Genomic DNA, 19,480 nt, shown 5'->3' on the forward strand with positions numbered 1-19,480 from the left:
TGAACAGCACATGGTTAGTAAGGAAGCTGGATTAACACATAGAAGGCTTGGCTGATGTGGTGAGCTGGATAGTCTGGTTTGAATGGGACCTTAATGTTACGGTTGATCAGATGGCTCAAGTGTGAGTTATATCATACTACACACCAAGGAACTTTACATCATTAATAAGTCAAAGCAATTCCATTTCACTTATCTTTTCCAAATTCCTTAGATGCTGTGTGGCATTATTTCCAGTTGACACGCTGCCTGTGATCGGATTTGGCTGGGTAGGGGATGTTTGAGTTGTTGATCAGGATTCATGCCCGTGCCGGGGAAGGAGATGTAATGTCCACGATGACTGGTGGTTCTTCATGAATGAGGTCATACTAATCCAGAGTTGATGTGATTCAGGGATTTACTGCTCATTTAGGTCCCACTCCTGGGTGTTAGTTTATGTATGTATCACAAAAAGTGCAATCTTGTGTTCTGGGATAAAGAGGCCTACATTGAAATAAAACAGGTCCACTGCGCTGACATTATCCACATCCGCAATTTCACCCAGGTCATTAGTCATGTAGTTATATTAGCCTTTCCCAACAACCCTGAGAGTGGGCAGGGACAGTTTCAAATTGACAAAACCTAGGGATACGTGGCTCATACTATGAGAAGTGTTAGTTTAGACTGAAGGGTGAAAATTCACGTTTGCTTGACAGGGAAGAAAAAGACAAGTCCAGCATGTGGATTGTCAGCAATCATGAGGCCTCTCGTGATCTACTGGCCTCCGAGACTATGGTCCAGGACTATTGGATGCCAGCCCTTCTGCAGCCAGGAAAATATTAAAAAAGGAGGACTGCCTCTCCCTGAAGAAGACACTGTCTCCTAATCTCACTCAGTCCCTTCCCAGACTTTTTTTTGAGAAGTTTAGTCCCAAAAGCTAAATGAGCATCGACTCTTGCCATTGAGCAGATGTTGGTTGGTAACCAGTTGGAAGTGTGGGAGTACACCATGCCTCTGGCCAGCTAACAGAGGGGTCCAGTCCTCACCACAATCTTTAGGCTGCTTAGGCCACAGCCCCCAAACCCACAACCCTTACCAGTGAGGAGGACAAGCCCCCAAACCCACAACCCTTACCAGTGAGGAGGACAAGCCCCCAAACCCACAACCCTTACCAGTGAGGAGGACAAGCCCCCAAACCCACAACCCTTACCAGTGAGGAGGACAAGGCCCCAAACCCACAACCCTTACCAGTGAGGAGGACAAGGCCCCAAACCCACAACCCTTACCAGTGAGGAGGACAAGGCCCCAAACCCACAACCCTTACCAGTGAGGAGGACAAGCCCCCAAACCCACAACCCTTACCAGTGAGGAGGACAAGCCCCCAAACCCACAACCCTTACCAGTGAGGAGGACAAGGCCCCAAACCCACAACCCTTACCAGTGAGGAGGACAAGGCCCCAAACCCACAACCCTTACCAGTGAGGAGGACAAGGCCCCAAACCCACAACCCTTACCAGTGAGGAGGACAAGCCCCCAAACCCACAACCCTTACCAGTGAGGAGGACAAGGCCCCAAACCCACAACCCTTACCAGTGAGGAGGACAAGCCCCCAAACCCACAACCCTTACCAGTGAGGAGGACAAGCCCCCAAACCCACAACCCTTACCAGTGAGGAGGACAAGGCCAGCAAAAGCATGGGAACACCATATCTGGAAGTTGCCGTCCAAACCAGACACCATTCTGGATATTTCACCATTCTTTCACTGTCACTGGGTCAAAATCCTGAGCTCCCTCTGGGCAGCATTGCAGATACACCCAAGGATTACAGTGGTTCGCGAAGGCAGCTCACCTCCAGCTTCTCAAGGTCAATTAGAGACGAGCATTTAAATGCTGGCTCAGCCTCCGATGCTCTCACCCCTGGAATAAACAAAAAAAAATCTTACTCTGATCCCATTTTATTCCCCCTACATTCCCATCAGCTTTCCTGGATTCTAGCCCTCACCCACCCACTAGGGCCATTTCCCAGAGGCTGATTAGCCCACACATCTTCGGGATGTGGGAGGAAACTGCAGCTCCCAGGGGAAAGTCACACAGCCTGAGGAGGAAGTGCAGACGCCATGCCGAAGGGTACGAGCAAAGCCGGGTCTTCGGAGCAGTGAGGCAGTGGTTCTACTAACTGCACCATGGTGCAGCCCCAGTAGGATGCGAGAACCATGCTGTAATTACACAGAGTGTAGAAATTTGGTGGAGACACTGAGGCTTGAGGAGAGTACATCTGCAGTTGGCACACTGTAAGTATTACAGAGACATTAATTGGCAAGTTGAAAGGCACCATGTCATCTCGCTTGTAACCTCTGGCACATTCTGTGTGACAGAGCGCGTGGCTGGAGGATGACCTGATGCCTACAATGATGTCTAGAAGCATCATCACTTTAGCCCCAGTGTGTCTCTGCTTTGACTCGTGTTTCTGATCAAATCGTAAACTGGTTGTTTTGTTTGACTTCCTTGTTTACCAAAGTTGAGCAGATTGTGGCCGTTTTCAAGGCTGCTTCGAAGCAAAAGGCATGGGACCATTTCTCCAAAGCTCAACGCAAGAACATTGATATGTGGCGAAAGCAAGCTGAGGTTGGTGCTCTAATCTTCTATTTCTATCAGTGCCATTCACTTCTAAGATGATGTTTGCCTAGCTGAGTATTATAGCTTGCTGTTAGTATTCAACACATTAGTACAACTCAGAAGTATTGACATTTTTAGACTATACTGCTGATCCATGTTGTGCGTTGCCATTGGAATCCCTGCAGGCAAATGGACATCAGCACCACTCAGGCTGATGAGCTGGAGTCAATAGCTGCTACATTGTCTGGTTATTTTGGCTATGAATATTTCAGTCAAGAGCTGATTGTGTTCTCTTAAAGGAATTAACAGACATGTTTGACATCAGACTGGAGTGAAGGTAAACTTGTATTTTCACCCTACTGTTTGCCCCATTTCACCCCCCCCCCCCATTGGAAGGAGAATAATGAAAAGTCACATTTCAATATTCCTTTCATGAAGTTAAAGCAGTGATAGGCAAGTAACTGCCAACACTTCAGTGTGTGAGGATTTACTCGAACTTTTATATCAATTTTCACCATTTTCTGACATTTCTTTCAGCTTATCCTCACCTTTATTCTAATAGAAATAACACTAGCACATTTCGATTTTTTTCTAAATTAAAACATTCTATCAGTGTATTGGGGATTGTTGCTGAGCTGAAAGATGTACACAAAAGGGCTGATATCCTGGCTGTTGGGATTGGAAAAATTGAGCAGGTCAATGTCTAAACTAGACACAGCTAACTTGTTATGCCTTATAATTTTGCTTTATTCAGAAGGAGGCGATTGTGAGACTGAGAGTTTCAGTAAGTCACTGCCGTCAGAGACAATCCAACAGCATCTCAAAGGATGTTTCAATAAGATCACTTTTCATTCTTTGACACTGGAGTGTATTGGCTTGCTCTGGTCAATCTCCTCACATAACAAGGCTCTAAACCATCACTGCGTCCTCCCTAAGACAAGTCAATCCTTTCCCAGGCAAGCCAAGTGAGGAATAGTTAACCAGTTGTGGTCTCACTGAAGTCCCAGCAACTGCAACTTCACTCTTACAATTGAAAAAGTTTAAGGGTAACACGAGGGGGAATTTCTTTACTGAGAGAGTGGTAGCTGTATAATGAGCTTCCAGTAGAAATGATAGAGGCAGGTTCGGTATTGTCACTTAAAGTAAAACTGGATAGGTATATGGACAGGAAAGGAATGGAGAGTTATGGGCTGAGTGTGGGCCAGTGGGACTAGGTGAGAGTAAGCGTCAGCACGGACTAGAAGGGTCGGGATGGCCTGTTTCTGTGCTGTAGTTGTTATAAGGTTATATGCTCTCTTTCTTTGTGCAATAAAGGTTAGCAAGCCATACCTCCACCTACTTTGCTGTGTATTAAAGTCTGACTAACCACATGTCCGAATTCTCTATCTGTCTTGTCGCCACAATCCCAACCACAGACCCCAGACTGATGGTAGTAAGTTAAACCCTACTTCCTCCTTTCACATTGGAATGTGACTCCAATGTAACAACGCAATATTGCAGGTTTCCAATCTAAATAAACATTTCTCAAATTTGGCAAGTTGTGGAAGATCAAAAGAAGTTCATGCTCCATCTCGATAAACCAAATGATACTCGTTCCACAAGATTTGTTGCCTTTACAGACCATTAATTTTTACCAGTATATTTTTCTTACTGATCTTAATTAATTAAATTATTCACTCTTGTTAGACATGGATATAAGATATTTCTTTAATACCTTTTACTGTTTCCTTTTTCTCTATTTTAATTCCTTGTCTCAGACCCTGTGGATCATTTTCACTTTCACTATTTGACTTTGCTTCCATAGTTTTACAATTTATTTTTAATCTTTTGCTATTTATGTAACCTTCACTTCAGTAAAATGCTCCTTCTGAATCTGCTTCCTAAGCTGCTGTAGTTTGTGATTTTTGAAACTTTCATCTCTTGACTTTACAGAAATTTTTTATACCTCTGGTTTCCTTTTCCATTCTATTTCAATTTACAGAGACCTGCCTCTGACATAGCACTTCTAGGCCCTGTCTGTGCAGTTGGGTTTAAGCTTCAACTGCTGAATGAGATTTTTGCTGGGTAGTTCAACTTTGACAATTGCAAGTTTAAACAAGAATCGCTACAGTGTCAGTCTTACTTCCTACACCTTTTGTACATTCACTGGAAAAATTTTATAAAAAGATCTGCATCATTAACAATGGAAGGAAATCTGCATTATTTTAATATTGAAATAAATGACTGCTTACAGGAGTTACTTGGTATGGAATTGAAAGTAAGTACACTAGGGCATCTTCCTGCATTGTGCTTAGAATAAAGTTAGGAATGAACAGAAGTCCTTAATTACCTTGTTATTCAATCACTATTCCTACTGTGCTGTACAGTACTCTCCCTCAATAACCTGAGCTAGTTGTTGTTCTGTTCCTTTTGTTATCTAGCTTTTGTTTTATTGGTAAGGTGAATGAACTTGCTGCTGTCAGCATTTCAGTAAGCATCTTACTGGTTCTGAGCTGGATGGCAGTTTTTATCAGCTCTATTAGTTTTTGTTTGAGCAAGGTGGGAAACTTCCATCAAACTTTCTTTCTTTCTTTCTTTTTCAATCTTTTTATTAAGTTTCATATATATATATAAAAAACATAACGTAATAATGAATAGGTTATGAATACAATAGACTTGAAATTACATTGATAATAAGATAATAATATCCTATTAAAACATCAATAGAAACAAGTACCTTAATCAATCAAGTCTATATAACTATATATGAAAAGAAAACGAAAATAATCGTCAAAAAAGAAAAAAAATTGAAAATAAGTGAAAGAAAATGTATGTTGATAAAAAAAAACACTAAACTAAACTAACATGGGCAATAGTAACAGTTTATATGTATGTGATAGTGTCAGAAAAAAACTCCGGAACTCCATACCTGAACAAGAATAAGCAGAAAGAAGGTCTAGAAAAGGTCAGATTAATTCATATGAAAATGCCGAATAAACGGTCCCCAAGTTTCCTCAAATTTGTCTAATGAGTCAAAAATAGTGCTTCTAATTTTTTCCAAACTTAGATATGAAATAGTTTGAGAAAGCCACTGAGACGTGGTAGGAGGATTTACTTCTTTCCAGTTTTGTAATATAGACCTTCTGGCCATTAATGTTACAAAAGCAATCATTCGTTTGATTGAAAGGGAAAGCTGAATATCATCTTCGTTTGGTATACCAAAAATTGCAGTAATAAAATGAGATTGTAAATCAATATTCCAAATTGAGGAAATGGTAACAAATTTGTCCTTCCAATAGTTATGTAAAGTGGGACATGACCAAAACATGTGGGTCAATGAAGCCACATCTAGATGACACCTGTCACATTGAGGGTTAATATAAGAGTAAAATCGAGCAAGCTTATCTTTAGACATATAAGCTCTATGTACAATTTTAAATTGTATTAAAGCATGTTTAGCACATATAGAAGAGGAATTAACCATTTGTAAAATTTTTTCCCATTTATCTGTTGAAATATTATATCGAAGTTCTTTTTCCCATTCTTGTTTAATTCTATCTGATATTTCTGGTTGTATCTTCATAATCATATTATAAATAAAAGCTACTAATCCCTTCTGACAAGGGTTTAAGGTAAAAATCAAATCTGAAAAATCCACTGAAGTTGAATTAGGAAAAGATGGTAAAACTTTATGTAGGAAATTTCTGATTTGTAGATATCTGAAAAAATTAGATTTAGGTAATTTAAATTTGTTGGAAAGTTGGTCAAAGGACATCAAAGTATCTTCAAAAAAAACATTTTATACCTTTCCTTTTCCATATGTTAAAAGCTTGATCTGTCCAGGAGGGTTTGAAAAAAAAATTAAGTAAGATAGGGCTATCAAGAACAAAGTTTTTCAGAGTAAAAAACTTACGAAATTGAAACCAAATTCGTAATGTATGTTTGATAACAGGATTAGATATTTGTTTATTAAATTTAACTAAATCAGCAGGAAGACAAGAACCAAGAACAGAGAATAGAGAATATCCCTTTACCTCATTACATTCCAAATTTACCCACTGTGGGCACAATGGTGAATCCAAATCTAATTTCCAATACATTAAGTTACGAATATTATTTGCCCAATAATAAAATCTAAAATTAGGTAAAGCTAAACCACCATCTTTTTTAGATTTTTGTAATTGCCTTTTACTTAACCTAGGGTTTTTATTTTGCCACACAAATGAGGAAATTTTTGAATCAATGTTATCAAAAAAAGATTTAGGAATAAAAATTGGTAGGGCTTGAAATAAGTATAAAAATTTCGGTAAAATCATCATTTTAATAGCATTAATCTGACCAATTAATGATAAAAATAAAGGAGACCATCTTGTAGTAAGTTGTTGAATTTGACAAAGCATAGGTAAAAAATTCAGTCTAAATAAATCTTTATATTTCTTGGTAATTTTTATACCTAAATAGGTAAAGTTATCAGTAACAACTTTAAATGGTATCCTGTCATTCAATAAAGTTTGTGCATTTAAGGGAAATAATTCACTCTTATCTAAGTTTAGTTTATAACCAGAAAAACTACCAAATTGAGCCAACAAGGATAAAATAGCGGGAATAGACCTGTCAGGGTCAGAAATATATAACAGCAAGTCATCAGCATAAAGTGATAATTTGTATAACTTCTCATTACGGGTAATACCAAAAATATTAGGAGATTCACGAATAGCAATGGCTAAAGGTTCTAATGCGATATTAAATAATAAAGGACTTAAGGGACAGCCTTGTCTCGTACCACGAGATAATTGAAAAAAAGAGGATCTATAATTATTTGTAAGAACAGAAGCAACAGGTTTATAATATATTAATTTAATCCATGATATGAAGTTGGGACTAAAATTAAAATTTCTCAATGTATTAAATAAGTATGTCCATTCAACTCTATCAAAAGCTTTTTCAGCATCTAATGAGATAACACATTCTGAGATTGTGGGTGGTGAAGTATAAATTATATTAATCAATTTTCTAACATTAAAAAAGGAATACCGATTCCTCATAAAACCAGTTTGATCTTCTGAAATAATCTGTGATAGTACTTTTTCTAATCTAATGGCTAAAATTTTTGTAAGAATCTTAGAATCTACATTTAATAATGATATAGGGCGATAAGATGCACATAAAGTAGGATCTTTATCTTTTTTAAGAATTAGAGAGATATTAGCTTCATAAAAAGATTGAGGTAATCTCTTCTTAGCAAACGCATCATTAAAAATTTCACATAACCAAGGGGAGAGCAAAGAAGAAAAAGTTTTAAAAAATTCTACAATATAACCATCAGGACCAGGAGCTTTCCCTGAATTCATTGATGAGATAACCTCTCCTATTTCAACCATAGAGATAGGAGCATCTAACAAGCTATGGTCTTCATCTATCAGTTTAGGAATATTCAGATTGTTAAGAAAATTATCCATCATGGACAGGTCACCATCAAATTCTGATTGATATAAAGATTTATAAAAATCTTGAAAAGTATTATTGATTTCTTTATGATCAGTAGTTAAATTACCGTCTTGTTTACGGATTTTAATAATTTGTCGCTTAGTCGAAATAGCTTTTAATTGATTAGCTAACAGTTTACCAGTTTGATCACTGTGAATATAGAATTGAGCCCTGGTCCTAATTAATTGATTTTCAATTGAAGAAGATAATAGTAAACTATGTTCCATTTGAAGCTCAACTTTCTTCTTATAAAGTTCTTTGGTAGGAGTCACGGAATAAATCTTATCAATTTCCTTAATTTTATCCACTAATAAAGCAATATCTAAATATCTTTGTTTTCTTTTACCAACAGAATATGAGATAATTTGTCCATGGATAAAAGCCTTAAAAGAGTCCCAAAGTATTCCTCTGTCGATTTCTTCAGTGTAGTTTGTTGAGAAAAACAAGTCAATTTGCTGTTTTATGTAGGTGATAAATTCTGGGTCTTGAAGCAAAGTAGCGTTAAGCCTCCAAGATCTAATATTATTGGAAAAGTCCGAAATCTTAATAGATAACTTCAAAGGTGCATGATCCGAAATAGTAATAGAATCATATTTACAATCAATAACATCCGTTAATAACCGATGATCAATAAGAAAATAGTCAATTCTAGAATAACTGTGATATACATGTGAAAAAAATGAAAATTCTTTATCTTTAGGGTTCAAAAACCGCCATATTTCTGTGATTCCCGAATCAACCATAAAAGAATTAATAAGTAGGGCTGATCTATTCGGAAGAGTACGGATAGGTTTAGATCTATCCATGGAAGGATTCAAACAACAATTAAAATCTCCACCCATTATCAACATATATTCATTTAGATTAGGAAGGGAAGTAAATAAACGTTTAAAAAATTCAGGGCAGTCAAAGTTTGGAGCATAAATATTAACTAGAACAACTTTTCGATTAAAAAGTGAGCCAGTTATGAACAAGAATCTGCCCTGTGGATCAGAAGTAATTTCATGATGTGTAATCCATCAAACTTGCTTACAGGTTCTGTAGTAAAACCGGCACTCTTCTGCCACCGGATGTAATTCCTGCACAGTCATCCAGCCTCTGGTACTTCATAAATGTTATTAGCTTAATCTTACTTCCCACTGCAATCCACGCCATTTTACCATCACCCCATACCTTGCACTTAGCGATCTTTGACGTGGGCTGATCAAGCTCAAACCCCTGTTATGGGGTGGGAACGGAGAAAGAGAGAAAAGATCATCACCAGTAGCACAGGTTAGACAGCAGCAGATATTTTACAACCCAGCAAACTTCTTCTCTAATAATCGAACTGATGAAAGCAGAAGAGCAGGTGTAAACTCTTTCACAAATTTCTAGTCTATCCAAGCTAAGGCATGCTATTATGCTTTCATTATGATAATTAAAGACATCACTGAACAAATCATAATTCAGTTTTGTAGGTCACTGTATCTACAAGCAAACAACTCACTCATTCATAATTTCATTTTAAGTGCGGTCAAGGTTTGTTGTTTACATACAGAGAAAAGTGCCTTTTAGACAGCTGAAGTTATAAATTTGCCTCGTAAGGTGAGTTATAATTTTTCTGTTTGAGGAATGCATGGCTGACTTTGAGATGAGGCAGAATACAATGCTAAACTAACTGTTTTTCTAATTAAGCTGTGGAAACTACAGTCACTCTTTAACAAACTGGTCAAACCCCTCTGAAGTCAGGAATGGATAGGAGATCAATGCGATATGTCTGAGTGTCAGTATAACTTTAACAATTAAAAAAATTTGTATGACTGCATATCCAGAGATAATGGAGTATGAGTGTGATGAGAGCAGATGTAAGTATGCACAGTACACAGACGGTTTGCAGACTTAGCATGTGATCTTCCTCCATTAAAATGCCACAAGGGAGCCACTTAATTAGGTTGATGAAGAAGGTGTGTAAAATCCCACTGCCATTTGTGTCATTGTGGATCTTTAATGGTTCTTAATTGAATGTCTAGCTCATTAATGGAGAAATTAAGGTAAGTGAATTATTGTAATGAGAGAGGCTGGCACTCATGTGAGCTCATTGCTCCAGATCCCTGGTAGCACTGGCACTATTAGAATGACCTCTCTCTGTCAGGGTTGGTTTGTGGAGCCCAGTTGCGGTAAGTTTGCATCTCAGTTTTAAAGGATAATGGTTGGTCATATGCACTTTGAAACATCAAAGCATACATTGAAGTGTGTCATTTTGCGTCAACAGCCAAGAGTGTCCAAGGATGGTGCTAGGGGTAGCCCGCAAGCATTGCCACACTTCCAATGGCAAAATAGCATGCCCGTAACTTACTAACCCTAACCCGTACTTCCCTGGAATGTGGGAGGGCACTGAAGCACCAGGAGGAAACCTACACGTTTATGGGGAGAACGTACAGACTCCTTACAAGCAGCAGCGGGAACTGAACCCGGATTTTCCAAACCCTGGCACTGCAAAGCATTACACTAACGACTGTGCTACCATTCCACCCACGGTCTGGAAGGATAACCAGTGTTCTGACACCGGGAATGGCCCAAATAAAAACCAACTTACATTTCAAACCAAGCTCAGCAAGCATCTGGAAAGTTCCTTAAGAGCTGGAATTGTGATTGGAGTCCACCATTGTGACTTTCATGGGGGGGTGTTGCTGGGAAAACACCACTCAGCACCAGTCCACCGGCCACAACTACACCATCTGCCAGAAGTGTGTTGAACATTGATCAGATATACTCTGCCTAAAAAAAGCAAGCTAAATCCAGCATGGACAATTATCATCACCAGGGTCAACATGTAGTCCTCAGTAAAGTCATTGACAAAGTTATCAAGCACTAGTTTCTCACCAGTAACCTGCTCACTGATGGACAGACTTGCGTTTCACTTAACTCGATGTCACAGGCTGAATTCCAGGGACAGGGTGAAAATAACTAACATCAGGGCATCATTTGACTGAGCATGGCATCAAAGAGCCTTGGTAAAACTGATGAGTGGGCATTGAAGAGAAACTTAGAGATATTGCAAATCCCCAGGATATTAGTTCCTCAGGACAGTGTCCTTCACCCAGCCATCTTCAGCTATGTCATCAATGACTTACACTGTTCAGAATACGTTTATTACCAGAATGCATACACATTATACAACCTACACATTTGTCTCCTTCTTAGGCAGGACCCATTTTAAAAAAACCATCGAACACCCACTATGCGGAGTGCAGGAAAAATCAGGCTAACAATAAATGCAGGAAATGGCCTTCTGAGCTGAAAGCCAGAGAGTCTGTCCCCATTCCCTTAGTAAAGAGTCTGTCCCCATTCCCTTAGTAAAGAGTCTGTCCCCATTCCCTTAGTAAAGAGACTGTCCCCAGTCCCTTAGTAAACAGTAAAGAGTCAGTCCCCATTCCCTGAGTAAAGAGTCTGTCCCCATTCCCTTAGTAAAGAGTCTGTCCCCATTCCCTTAGTAAAGAGACTGTCCCCAGTCCCTTAGTAAAGAGTAAAGAGTCAGTCCCCATTCCCTGAGTAAAGAGTAAAGAGTCTGTCCCCATTCCCTGAGTGAAGAGTCTGTCCCCATTCCCTTAGTAAAGAGTAAAGAGTCTGTCCCCATTCCCTGAGTAAAGAGTAAAGAGTCTGTCCCCATTCCCTGAGTAAAGAGTCTGTCCCCGTTCCCTTAGTAAAGAGTCTGTCCCCATTCCCTTAGTAAAGAGTCTGTCCCCATTCCCTGAGTAAAGAGTAAAGAGTCTGTCCCCATTCCCTGAGTAAAGAGTCTGTCCCCATTCCCTTAGTAAAGAGTAAAGAGTCTGTCCCCATTCCCTGAGTAAAGAGTCTGTCCCCATTCCCTTAGTAAAGAGTAAAGAGTCTGTCCCCATTCCCTTAGTAAAGAGTCTGTCCCCATACCCTCAGTAAAGAGTATATAGTCTGTCCCCATTCCCTTAGTAAAGAGTAAAGAGTCTGTCCCCATTCCCTTAGTAAAGAGTAAAGAGTCTGTCCCCATTCCCTTAGTAAAGAGACTGTCCCCATTCCCTTAGTAAAGAGTCTGTCCCCATTCCCTTAGTAAAGAGACTGTCCCCATTCCCTTAGTAAAGAGTCTGTCCCCATTCCCTTAGTAAAGAGTCTGTCCCCATTCCCTTAGTAAAGAGTCTGTCCCCATTCCCTTAGTAAAGAGACTGTCGCCATTCCCTTAGTAAAGAGTAAAGAGTCAGTCCCCATTCCCTGAGTAAAGAGTCTGTCCCCATTCCCTTAGTAAAGAGTAAAGAGTCTGTCCCCATTCCCTTAGTAAAGAGTAAAGAGTCTGTCCCCATTCCCTGAGTAAAGAGTCTGTCCCCATTCCCTTAGTAAAGAGTAAAGAGTCTGTCCCCATTCCCTTAGTAAAGAGACTGTCCCCATTCCCTTAGTAAAGAGTAAAGAGTCAGTCCCCATTCCCTGAGTAAAGAGTAAAGAGTCAGTCCCCATTCCCTGAGTAAAGAGTCTGTCCCCATTCCCTGAGTAAAGAGTCTGTCCCCATTCCCTTAGTAAAGAGTAAAGAGTCTGTCCCCATTCCCTGAGTAAAGAGTCTGTCCCCATTCCCTTAGTAAAGAGTAAAGAGTCTGTCCCCATTCCCTGAGTAAAGAGTAAAGAGTCTGTCCCCATTCCCTGAGTAAAGAGTCTGTCCCCATTTCCTTAGTAAAGAGTAAAGAGTCTGTCCCCATTCCCTGAGTAAAGAGTCTGTCCCCATTCCCTTAGTAAAGAGTCTGTCCCCATTCCCTTAGTAAAGAGTAAAGAGTCAGTCCCCATTCCCTGAGTAAAGAGTAAAGAGACTGTCCCCATTCCCTTAGTAAAGAGTCTGTCCCCATTCCCTTAGTAAAGAGTAAAGAGTCTGTCCCCATTCCCTTAGTAAAGAGACTGTCCCCATTCCCTGAGTAAAGAGTCTGTCCCCATTCCCTTAGTAAAGAGTCTGTCCCCATACCCTCAGTAAAGAGTATATAGTCTGTCCCCATTCCCTTAGTAAAGAGTAAAGAGTCTGTCCCCATTCCCTTAGTAAAGAGTAAAGAGTCTGTCCCCATTCCCTTAGTAAAGAGTAAAGAGTCTGTCCCCATTCCCTTAGTAAAGAGTAAAGAGTCTGTCCCCATTCCCTTAGTAAAGAGTAAAGAGTCTGTCCCCATTCCCTTAGTAAAGAGTAAAGAGTCTGTCCCCATTCCCTGAGTAAAGAGTCTGTCCCCATTCCCTTAGTAAAGAGTCTGTCCCCATTCCCTTAGTAAAGAGTAAAGAGTCTGTCCCCATTCCCTTAGTAAAGAGTAAAGAGTCTGTCCCCATTCCCTTAGTAAAGAGTAAAGAGTCTGTCCCCATTCCCTTAGTAAAGAGTAAAGGGTCTGTCCCCATTCCCTGAGTAAAGAGTCTGTCCCCATTCCCTTAGTAAAGAGTAAAGAGTCTGTCCCCATTCCCTTAGTAAAGAGTAAAGAGTCTGTCCCCATTCCCTGAGTAAAGAGTCTGTCCTCATTCCCTTAGTAAAGAGTCTGTCCCCATTCCCTTAGTAAAGAGTAAAGAGTCTGTCCCCATTCCCTTAGTAAAGAGTCTGTCCCCATTCCCTTGGTAAAGAGTAAAGAGTCTGTCCCCATTCCCTTAGTAAAGAGTAAAGAGTCTGTCCCCATTCCCTGAGTAAAGAGTCTGTCCTCATTCCCTTAGTAAAGAGTCTGTCCCCATTCCCTTAGTAAAGAGTAAAGAGTCTGTCCCCATTCCCTTAGTAAAGAGTCTGTCCCCATTCCCTTGGTAAAGAGACTGTCCCCATTCCCTTAGTAAAGAGACTGTCCCCATTCCCTTAGTAAAGAGTAAAGAGTCTGTCCCCATTCCCTTAGTAAAGAGTAAAGAGTCTGTCCCCATTCCCTTAGTAAAGAGTAAAGAGTCTGTCCCCATTCCCTGAGTAAAGAGTCTGTCCCCATTCCCTGAGTAAAGAGTAAAGAGTCTGTCCCCATTCCCTGAGTAAAGAGTCTGTCCCCATTCCCTTAGTAAAGAGTCTGTCCCCATTCCCTTAGTAAAGAGTAAAGAGTCTGTCCCCATACCCTTAGTAAAGAGTCTGTCCCCATTCCCTTAGTAAAGAGTAAAGAGTCTGTCCCCATTCCCTTAGTAAAGAGTAAAGAGACTGTCCCCATTCCCTGAGTAAAGACTAAAGAGTCTGTCCCCATACCCTTAGTAAAGAGACTGTCCCCATTCCCTTAGTAAAGAGTAAAGAGTCAGTCCCCATTCCCTGAGTAAAGAGTAAAGAGTCTGTCCCCATTCCCTTAGTAAAGAGTCTGTCCCCATTCCCTTAGTAAAGAGTCTGTCCCCATTCCCTTAGTAAAGAGTAAAGAGTCTGTCCCCATTCCCTTAGTAAAGAGTCTGTCCCCATTCCCTGAGTAAAGAGTAAAGAGTCTGTCCCCATTCCCTTAGTAAAGAGTAAAGAGTCTGTCCCCATTCCCTGAGTAAAGAGTAAAGAGTCTGTCCCCATTCCCTGAGTAAAGAGTAAAGAGTCAGTCCCCATTCCCTTAGTAAAGAGTAAAGAGTCTGTCCACATTCCCTTAGTAAAGAGTAAAGAGTCTGTCCCCATTCCCTTAGTAAAGAGTAAAGAGTCTGTCCCCATTCCCTGAGTAAAGAGTAAAGAGTCAGTCCCCATTCCCTTAGTAAAGAGTAAAGAGTCTGTCCCCATTCCCTTAGTAAAGAGACTGTCCCCATTCCCTTAGTAAAGAGTAAAGAGTCTGTCCCCATTCCCTGAGTAAAGAGTAAAGAGTCTGTCCCCATTCCCTGAGTAAAGAGTCTGTCCCCATTCCCTTAGTAAAGAGTAAAGAGTCTGTCCCCATTCCCTGAGTAAAGAGTAAAGAGTCTGTCCCCATTCCCTTAGTAAAGAGTCTGTCCCCATTCCCTTAGTAAAGAGTAAAGAGTCTGTCCCCATTCCCTGAGTAAAGAGTAAAGAGTCAGTCCCCATTCCCTTAGTAAAGAGTAAAGAGTCTGTCCCCATTCCCTTAGTAAAGAGACTGTCCCCATTCCCTTAGTAAAGAGTCTGTCCCCATTCCCTGAGTAAAGAGTAAAGAGTCTGTCCCCATTCCCTTAGTAAAGAGTCTGTCCCCATTCCCTTAGTAAAGAGTCTGTCCCCATTCCCTGAGTAAAGAGTAAAGAGTCTGTCCCCATTCCCTTAGTAAAGAGTCTGTCCCCATTCCCTTAGTAAAGAGACTGTCCCCATTCCCTGAGTAAAGAGTCTGTCCCCATTCCCTGAGTAAAGAGTCTGTCCCCATTCCCTGAGTAAAGAGTCTGTCCCCATTCCCTGAGTAAAGAGTCTGTCCCCATTCCCTTAGTAAAGAGTCTGTCCCCATTCCCTTAGTAAAGAGTCTGTCCCCATTCCCTTAGTAAAGAGTAAAGAGTCTGTCCCCATTCCCTGAGTAAAGAGTCTGTCCCCATTCCCTTAGTAAAGAGTAAAGAGTCTGTCCCCATTCCCTTAGTAAAGAGTAAAGAGTCTGTCCCCATTCCCTGAGTAAAGAGTCTGTCCCCATTCCCTTAGTAAAGAGTAAAGAGTCTGTCCCCATTCCCTTAGTATGAGTAAAGAGTCTGTCCCCATTCCCTGAGTAAAGAGTCTGTCCCCATTCCCTTAGTAAAGAGTAAAGAGTCTGTCCCTATTCCCTTAGTAAAGAGTAAAGAGTCTGTCCCCATTCCCTTAGTAAAGAGTCTGTCCCCATTCCCTTAGTAAAGAGTAAAGAGTCTGTCCCCATTCCCTTAGTAAAGAGTAAAGAGTCTGTCCCCATTCCCTTAGTAAAGAGTAAAGAGTCTGTCCCCATTCCCTTAGTAAAGAGTAAAGAGTCTGTCCCCATTCCCTTAGTAAAGAGTAAAGAGTCTGTCCCCATTCCCTGAGTAAAGAGTCTGTCCCCATTCCCTTAGTAAAGAGTCTGTCCCCATTCCCTTAGTAAAGAGTAAAGAGTCTGTCCCCATTCCCTTAGTAAAGAGTAAAGAGTCTGTCCCCATTCCCTTAGTAAAGAGTAAAGAGTCTGTCCCCATTCCCTTAGTAAAGAGTAAAGAGTCTGTCCCCATTCCCTTAGTAAAGAGTAAAGAGTCTGTCCCCATTCCCTGAGTAAAGAGTCTGTCCCCATTCCCTGAGTAAAGAGTAAAGAGTCTGTCCCCATTCCCTGAGTAAAGAGTCTGTCCCCATTCCCTTAGTAAAGAGTCTGTCCCCATTCCCTTAGTAAAGAGTAAAGAGTCTGTCCCCATACCCTTAGTAAAGAGTCTGTCCCCATTCCCTTAGTAAAGAGTAAAGAGTCTGTCCCCATTCCCTTAGTAAAGAGTCTGTCCCCATTCCCTTGGTAAAGAGACTGTCCCCATTCCCTTAGTAAAGAGACTGTCCCCATTCCCTTAGTAAAGAGTAAAGAGTCTGTCCCCATTCCCTTAGTAAAGAGTCTGTCCCCATTCCCTTAGTAAAGAGACTGTCCCCATTCCCTTAGTAAAGAGTCTGTCCCCATTCCCTTAGTAAAGAGTAAAGAGTCAGTCCCCATTCCCTTAGTAAAGAGTCTGTCCCCATACCCTTAGTAAAGAGACTGTCCCCATTCCCTGAGTAAAGAGTAAAGAGTCAGTCCCCATACCCTTAGTAAAGAGTCTGTCCCCATTCCCTTAGTAAAGAGTCTGTCCCCATTCCCTTAGTAAAGAGTAAAGAGTCTGTCCCCATTCCCTTAGTAAAGAGTAAAGAGTCTGTCCCCATTCCCTTAGTAAAGAGTAAAGAGTCTGTCCCCATTCCCTTAGTAAAGAGTAAAGAGTCTGTCCCCATTCCCTTAGTAAAGAGTAAAGAGTCTGTCCCCATTCCCTGAGTAAAGAGTCTGTCCCCATTCCCTTAGTAAAGAGTCTGTCCCCATTCCCTTAGTAAAGAGTAAAGAGTCTGTCCCCATTCCCTTAGTAAAGAGTAAAGAGTCTGTCCCCATTCCCTTAGTAAAGAGTAAAGAGTCTGTCCCCATTCCCTTAGTAAAGAGTAAAGAGTCTGTCCCCATTCCCTGAGTAAAGAGTCTGTCCCCATTCCCTGAGTAAAGAGTAAAGAGTCTGTCCCCATTCCCTGAGTAAAGAGTCTGTCCCCATTCCCTTAGTAAAGAGTCTGTCCCCATTCCCTTAGTAAAGAGTAAAGAGTCTGTCCCCATACCCTTAGTAAAGAGTCTGTCCCCATTCCCTTAGTAAAGAGTAAAGAGACTGTCCCCATTCCCTGAGTAAAGACTAAAGAGTCTGTCCCCATACCCTTAGTAAAGAGACTGTCCCCATTCCCTTAGTAAAGAGTAAAGAGTCAGTCCCCATTCCCTGAGTAAAGAGTAAAGAGTCTGTCCCCATTCCCTTAGTAAAGAGTCTGTCCCCATTCCCTTAGTAAAGAGTCTGTCCCCATTCCCTTAGTAAAGAGTAAAGAGTCTGTCCCCATTCCCTTAGTAAAGAGTCTGTCCCCATTCCCTGAGTAAAGAGTAAAGAGTCTGTCCCCATTCCCTTAGTAAAGAGTAAAGAGTCTGTCCCCATTCCCTGAGTAAAGAGTAAAGAGTCTGTCCCCATTCCCTGAGTAAAGAGTAAAGAGTCAGTCCCCATTCCCTTAGTAAAGAGTAAAGAGTCTGTCCACATTCCCTTAGTAAAGAGTAAAGAGTCTGTCCCCATTCCCTTAGTAAAGAGTAAAGAGTCTGTCCCCATTCCCTGAGTAAAGAGTAAAGAGTCAGTCCCCATTCCCTTAGTAAAGAGTAAAGAGTCTGTCCCCATTCCCTTAGTAAAGAGAATGTCCCCATTCCCTTAGTAAAGAGTAAAGAGTCTGTCCCCATTCCCTGAGTAAAGAGTAAAGAGTCTGTCCCCATTCCCTGAGTAAAGAGTCTGTCCCCATTCCCTTAGTAAAGAGTAAAGAGTCTGTCCCCATTCCCTGAGTAAAGAGTAAAGAGTCTGTCCCCATTCCCTTAGTAAAGAGTCTGTCCCCATTCCCTTAGTAAAGAGTAAAGAGTCTGTCCCCATTCCCTGAGTAAAGAGTAAAGAGTCAGTCCCCATTCCCTTAGTAAAGAGTAAAGAGTCTGTCCCCATTCCCTTAGTAAAGAGACTGTCCCCATTCCCTTAGTAAAGAGTCTGTCCCCATTCCCTGAGTAAAGAGTAAAGAGTCTGTCCCCATTCCCTTAGTAAAGAGTCTGTCCCCATTCCCTTAGTAAAGAGTCTGTCCCCATTCCCTGAGTAAAGAGTAAAGAGTCTGTCCCCATTCCCTTAGTAAAGAGTCTGTCCCCATTCCCTTAGTAAAGAGACTGTCCCCATTCCCTGAGTAAAGAGTCTGTCCCCATTCCCTGAGTAAAGAGTCTGTCCCCATTCCTTGAGTAAAGAGTCTGTCCCCATTCCCTGAGTAAAGAGTCTGTCCCCATTCCCTTAGTAAAGAGTCTGTCCCCATTCCCTTAGTAAAGAGTCTGTCCCCATTCCCTTAGTAAAGAGTAAAGAGTCTGTCCCCATTCCCTGAGTAAAGAGTCTGTCCCCATTCCCTTAGTAAAGAGTAAAGAGTCTGTCCCCATTCCCTTAGTAAAGAGTAAAGAGTCTGTCCCCATTCCCTGAGTAAAGAGTCTGTCCCCATTCCCTTAGTAAAGAGTAAAGAGTCTGTCCCCATTCCCTTAGTATGAGTAAAGAGTCTGTCCCCATTCCCTGAGTAAAGAGTCTGTCCCCATTCCCTTAGTAAAGAGTAAAGAGTCTGTCCCTATTCCCTTAGTAAAGAGTAAAGAGTCTGTCCCCATTCCCTTAGTAAAGAGTCTGTCCCCATTCCCTTAGTAAAGAGTAAAGAGTCTGTCCCCATTCCCTTAGTAAAGAGTAAAGAGTCTGTCCCCATTCCCTTAGTAAAGAGTAAAGAGTCTGTCCCCATTCCCTTAGTAAAGAGTAAAGAGTCTGTCCCCATTCCCTTAGTAAAGAGTAAAGAGTCTGTCCCCATTCCCTGAGTAAAGAGTCTGTCCCCATTCCCTTAGTAAAGAGTCTGTCCCCATTCCCTTAGTAAAGAGTAAAGAGTCTGTCCCCATTCCCTTAGTAAAGAGTAAAGAGTCTGTCCCCATTCCCTTAGTAAAGAGTAAAGAGTCTGTCCCCATTCCCTTAGTAAAGAGTAAAGAGTCTGTCCCCATTCCCTTAGTAAAGAGTAAAGAGTCTGTCCCCATTCCCTGAGTAAAGAGTCTGTCCCCATTCCCTGAGTAAAGAGTAAAGAGTCTGTCCCCATTCCCTGAGTAAAGAGTCTGTCCCCATTCCCTTAGTAAAGAGTCTGTCCCCATTCCCTTAGTAAAGAGTAAAGAGTCTGTCCCCATACCCTTAGTAAAGAGTCTGTCCCCATTCCCTTAGTAAAGAGTAAAGAGTCTGTCCCCATTCCCTTAGTAAAGAGTAAAGAGACTGTCCCCATTCCCTGAGTAAAGACTAAAGAGTCTGTCCCCATACCCTTAGTAAAGAGACTGTCCCCATTCCCTTA

At 41.2% G+C, this 19,480-nt stretch overlaps 1 protein-coding gene across 10 annotated transcripts in view; it reads left to right on the forward strand.

The window, feature by feature from the left end:
* The window catches only part of enox1 (ecto-NOX disulfide-thiol exchanger 1), a 516,884-nt gene that overhangs the window by 180,698 nt on the left and 316,706 nt on the right, over positions 1 to 19,480 (forward strand). For 9 of the 10 annotated variants that reach the window (XM_059967825.1, XM_059967822.1, XM_059967817.1 and 6 more), the window contains one exon: positions 2,495 to 2,601. The exons of the other annotated variant lie outside the window; for it this stretch is intronic. In XM_059967825.1, the coding sequence (XP_059823808.1) occupies positions 2,495 to 2,601 (107 nt within the window). The remainder of the gene's footprint in view (positions 1 to 2,494; positions 2,602 to 19,480) is intronic. 10 annotated transcript variants of the gene reach the window in all.

The sequence above is a fragment of the Hypanus sabinus genome, chromosome 4 (assembly GCF_030144855.1).
Source record: "Hypanus sabinus isolate sHypSab1 chromosome 4, sHypSab1.hap1, whole genome shotgun sequence".
NCBI lineage: Eukaryota > Metazoa > Chordata > Chondrichthyes > Myliobatiformes > Dasyatidae > Hypanus > Hypanus sabinus.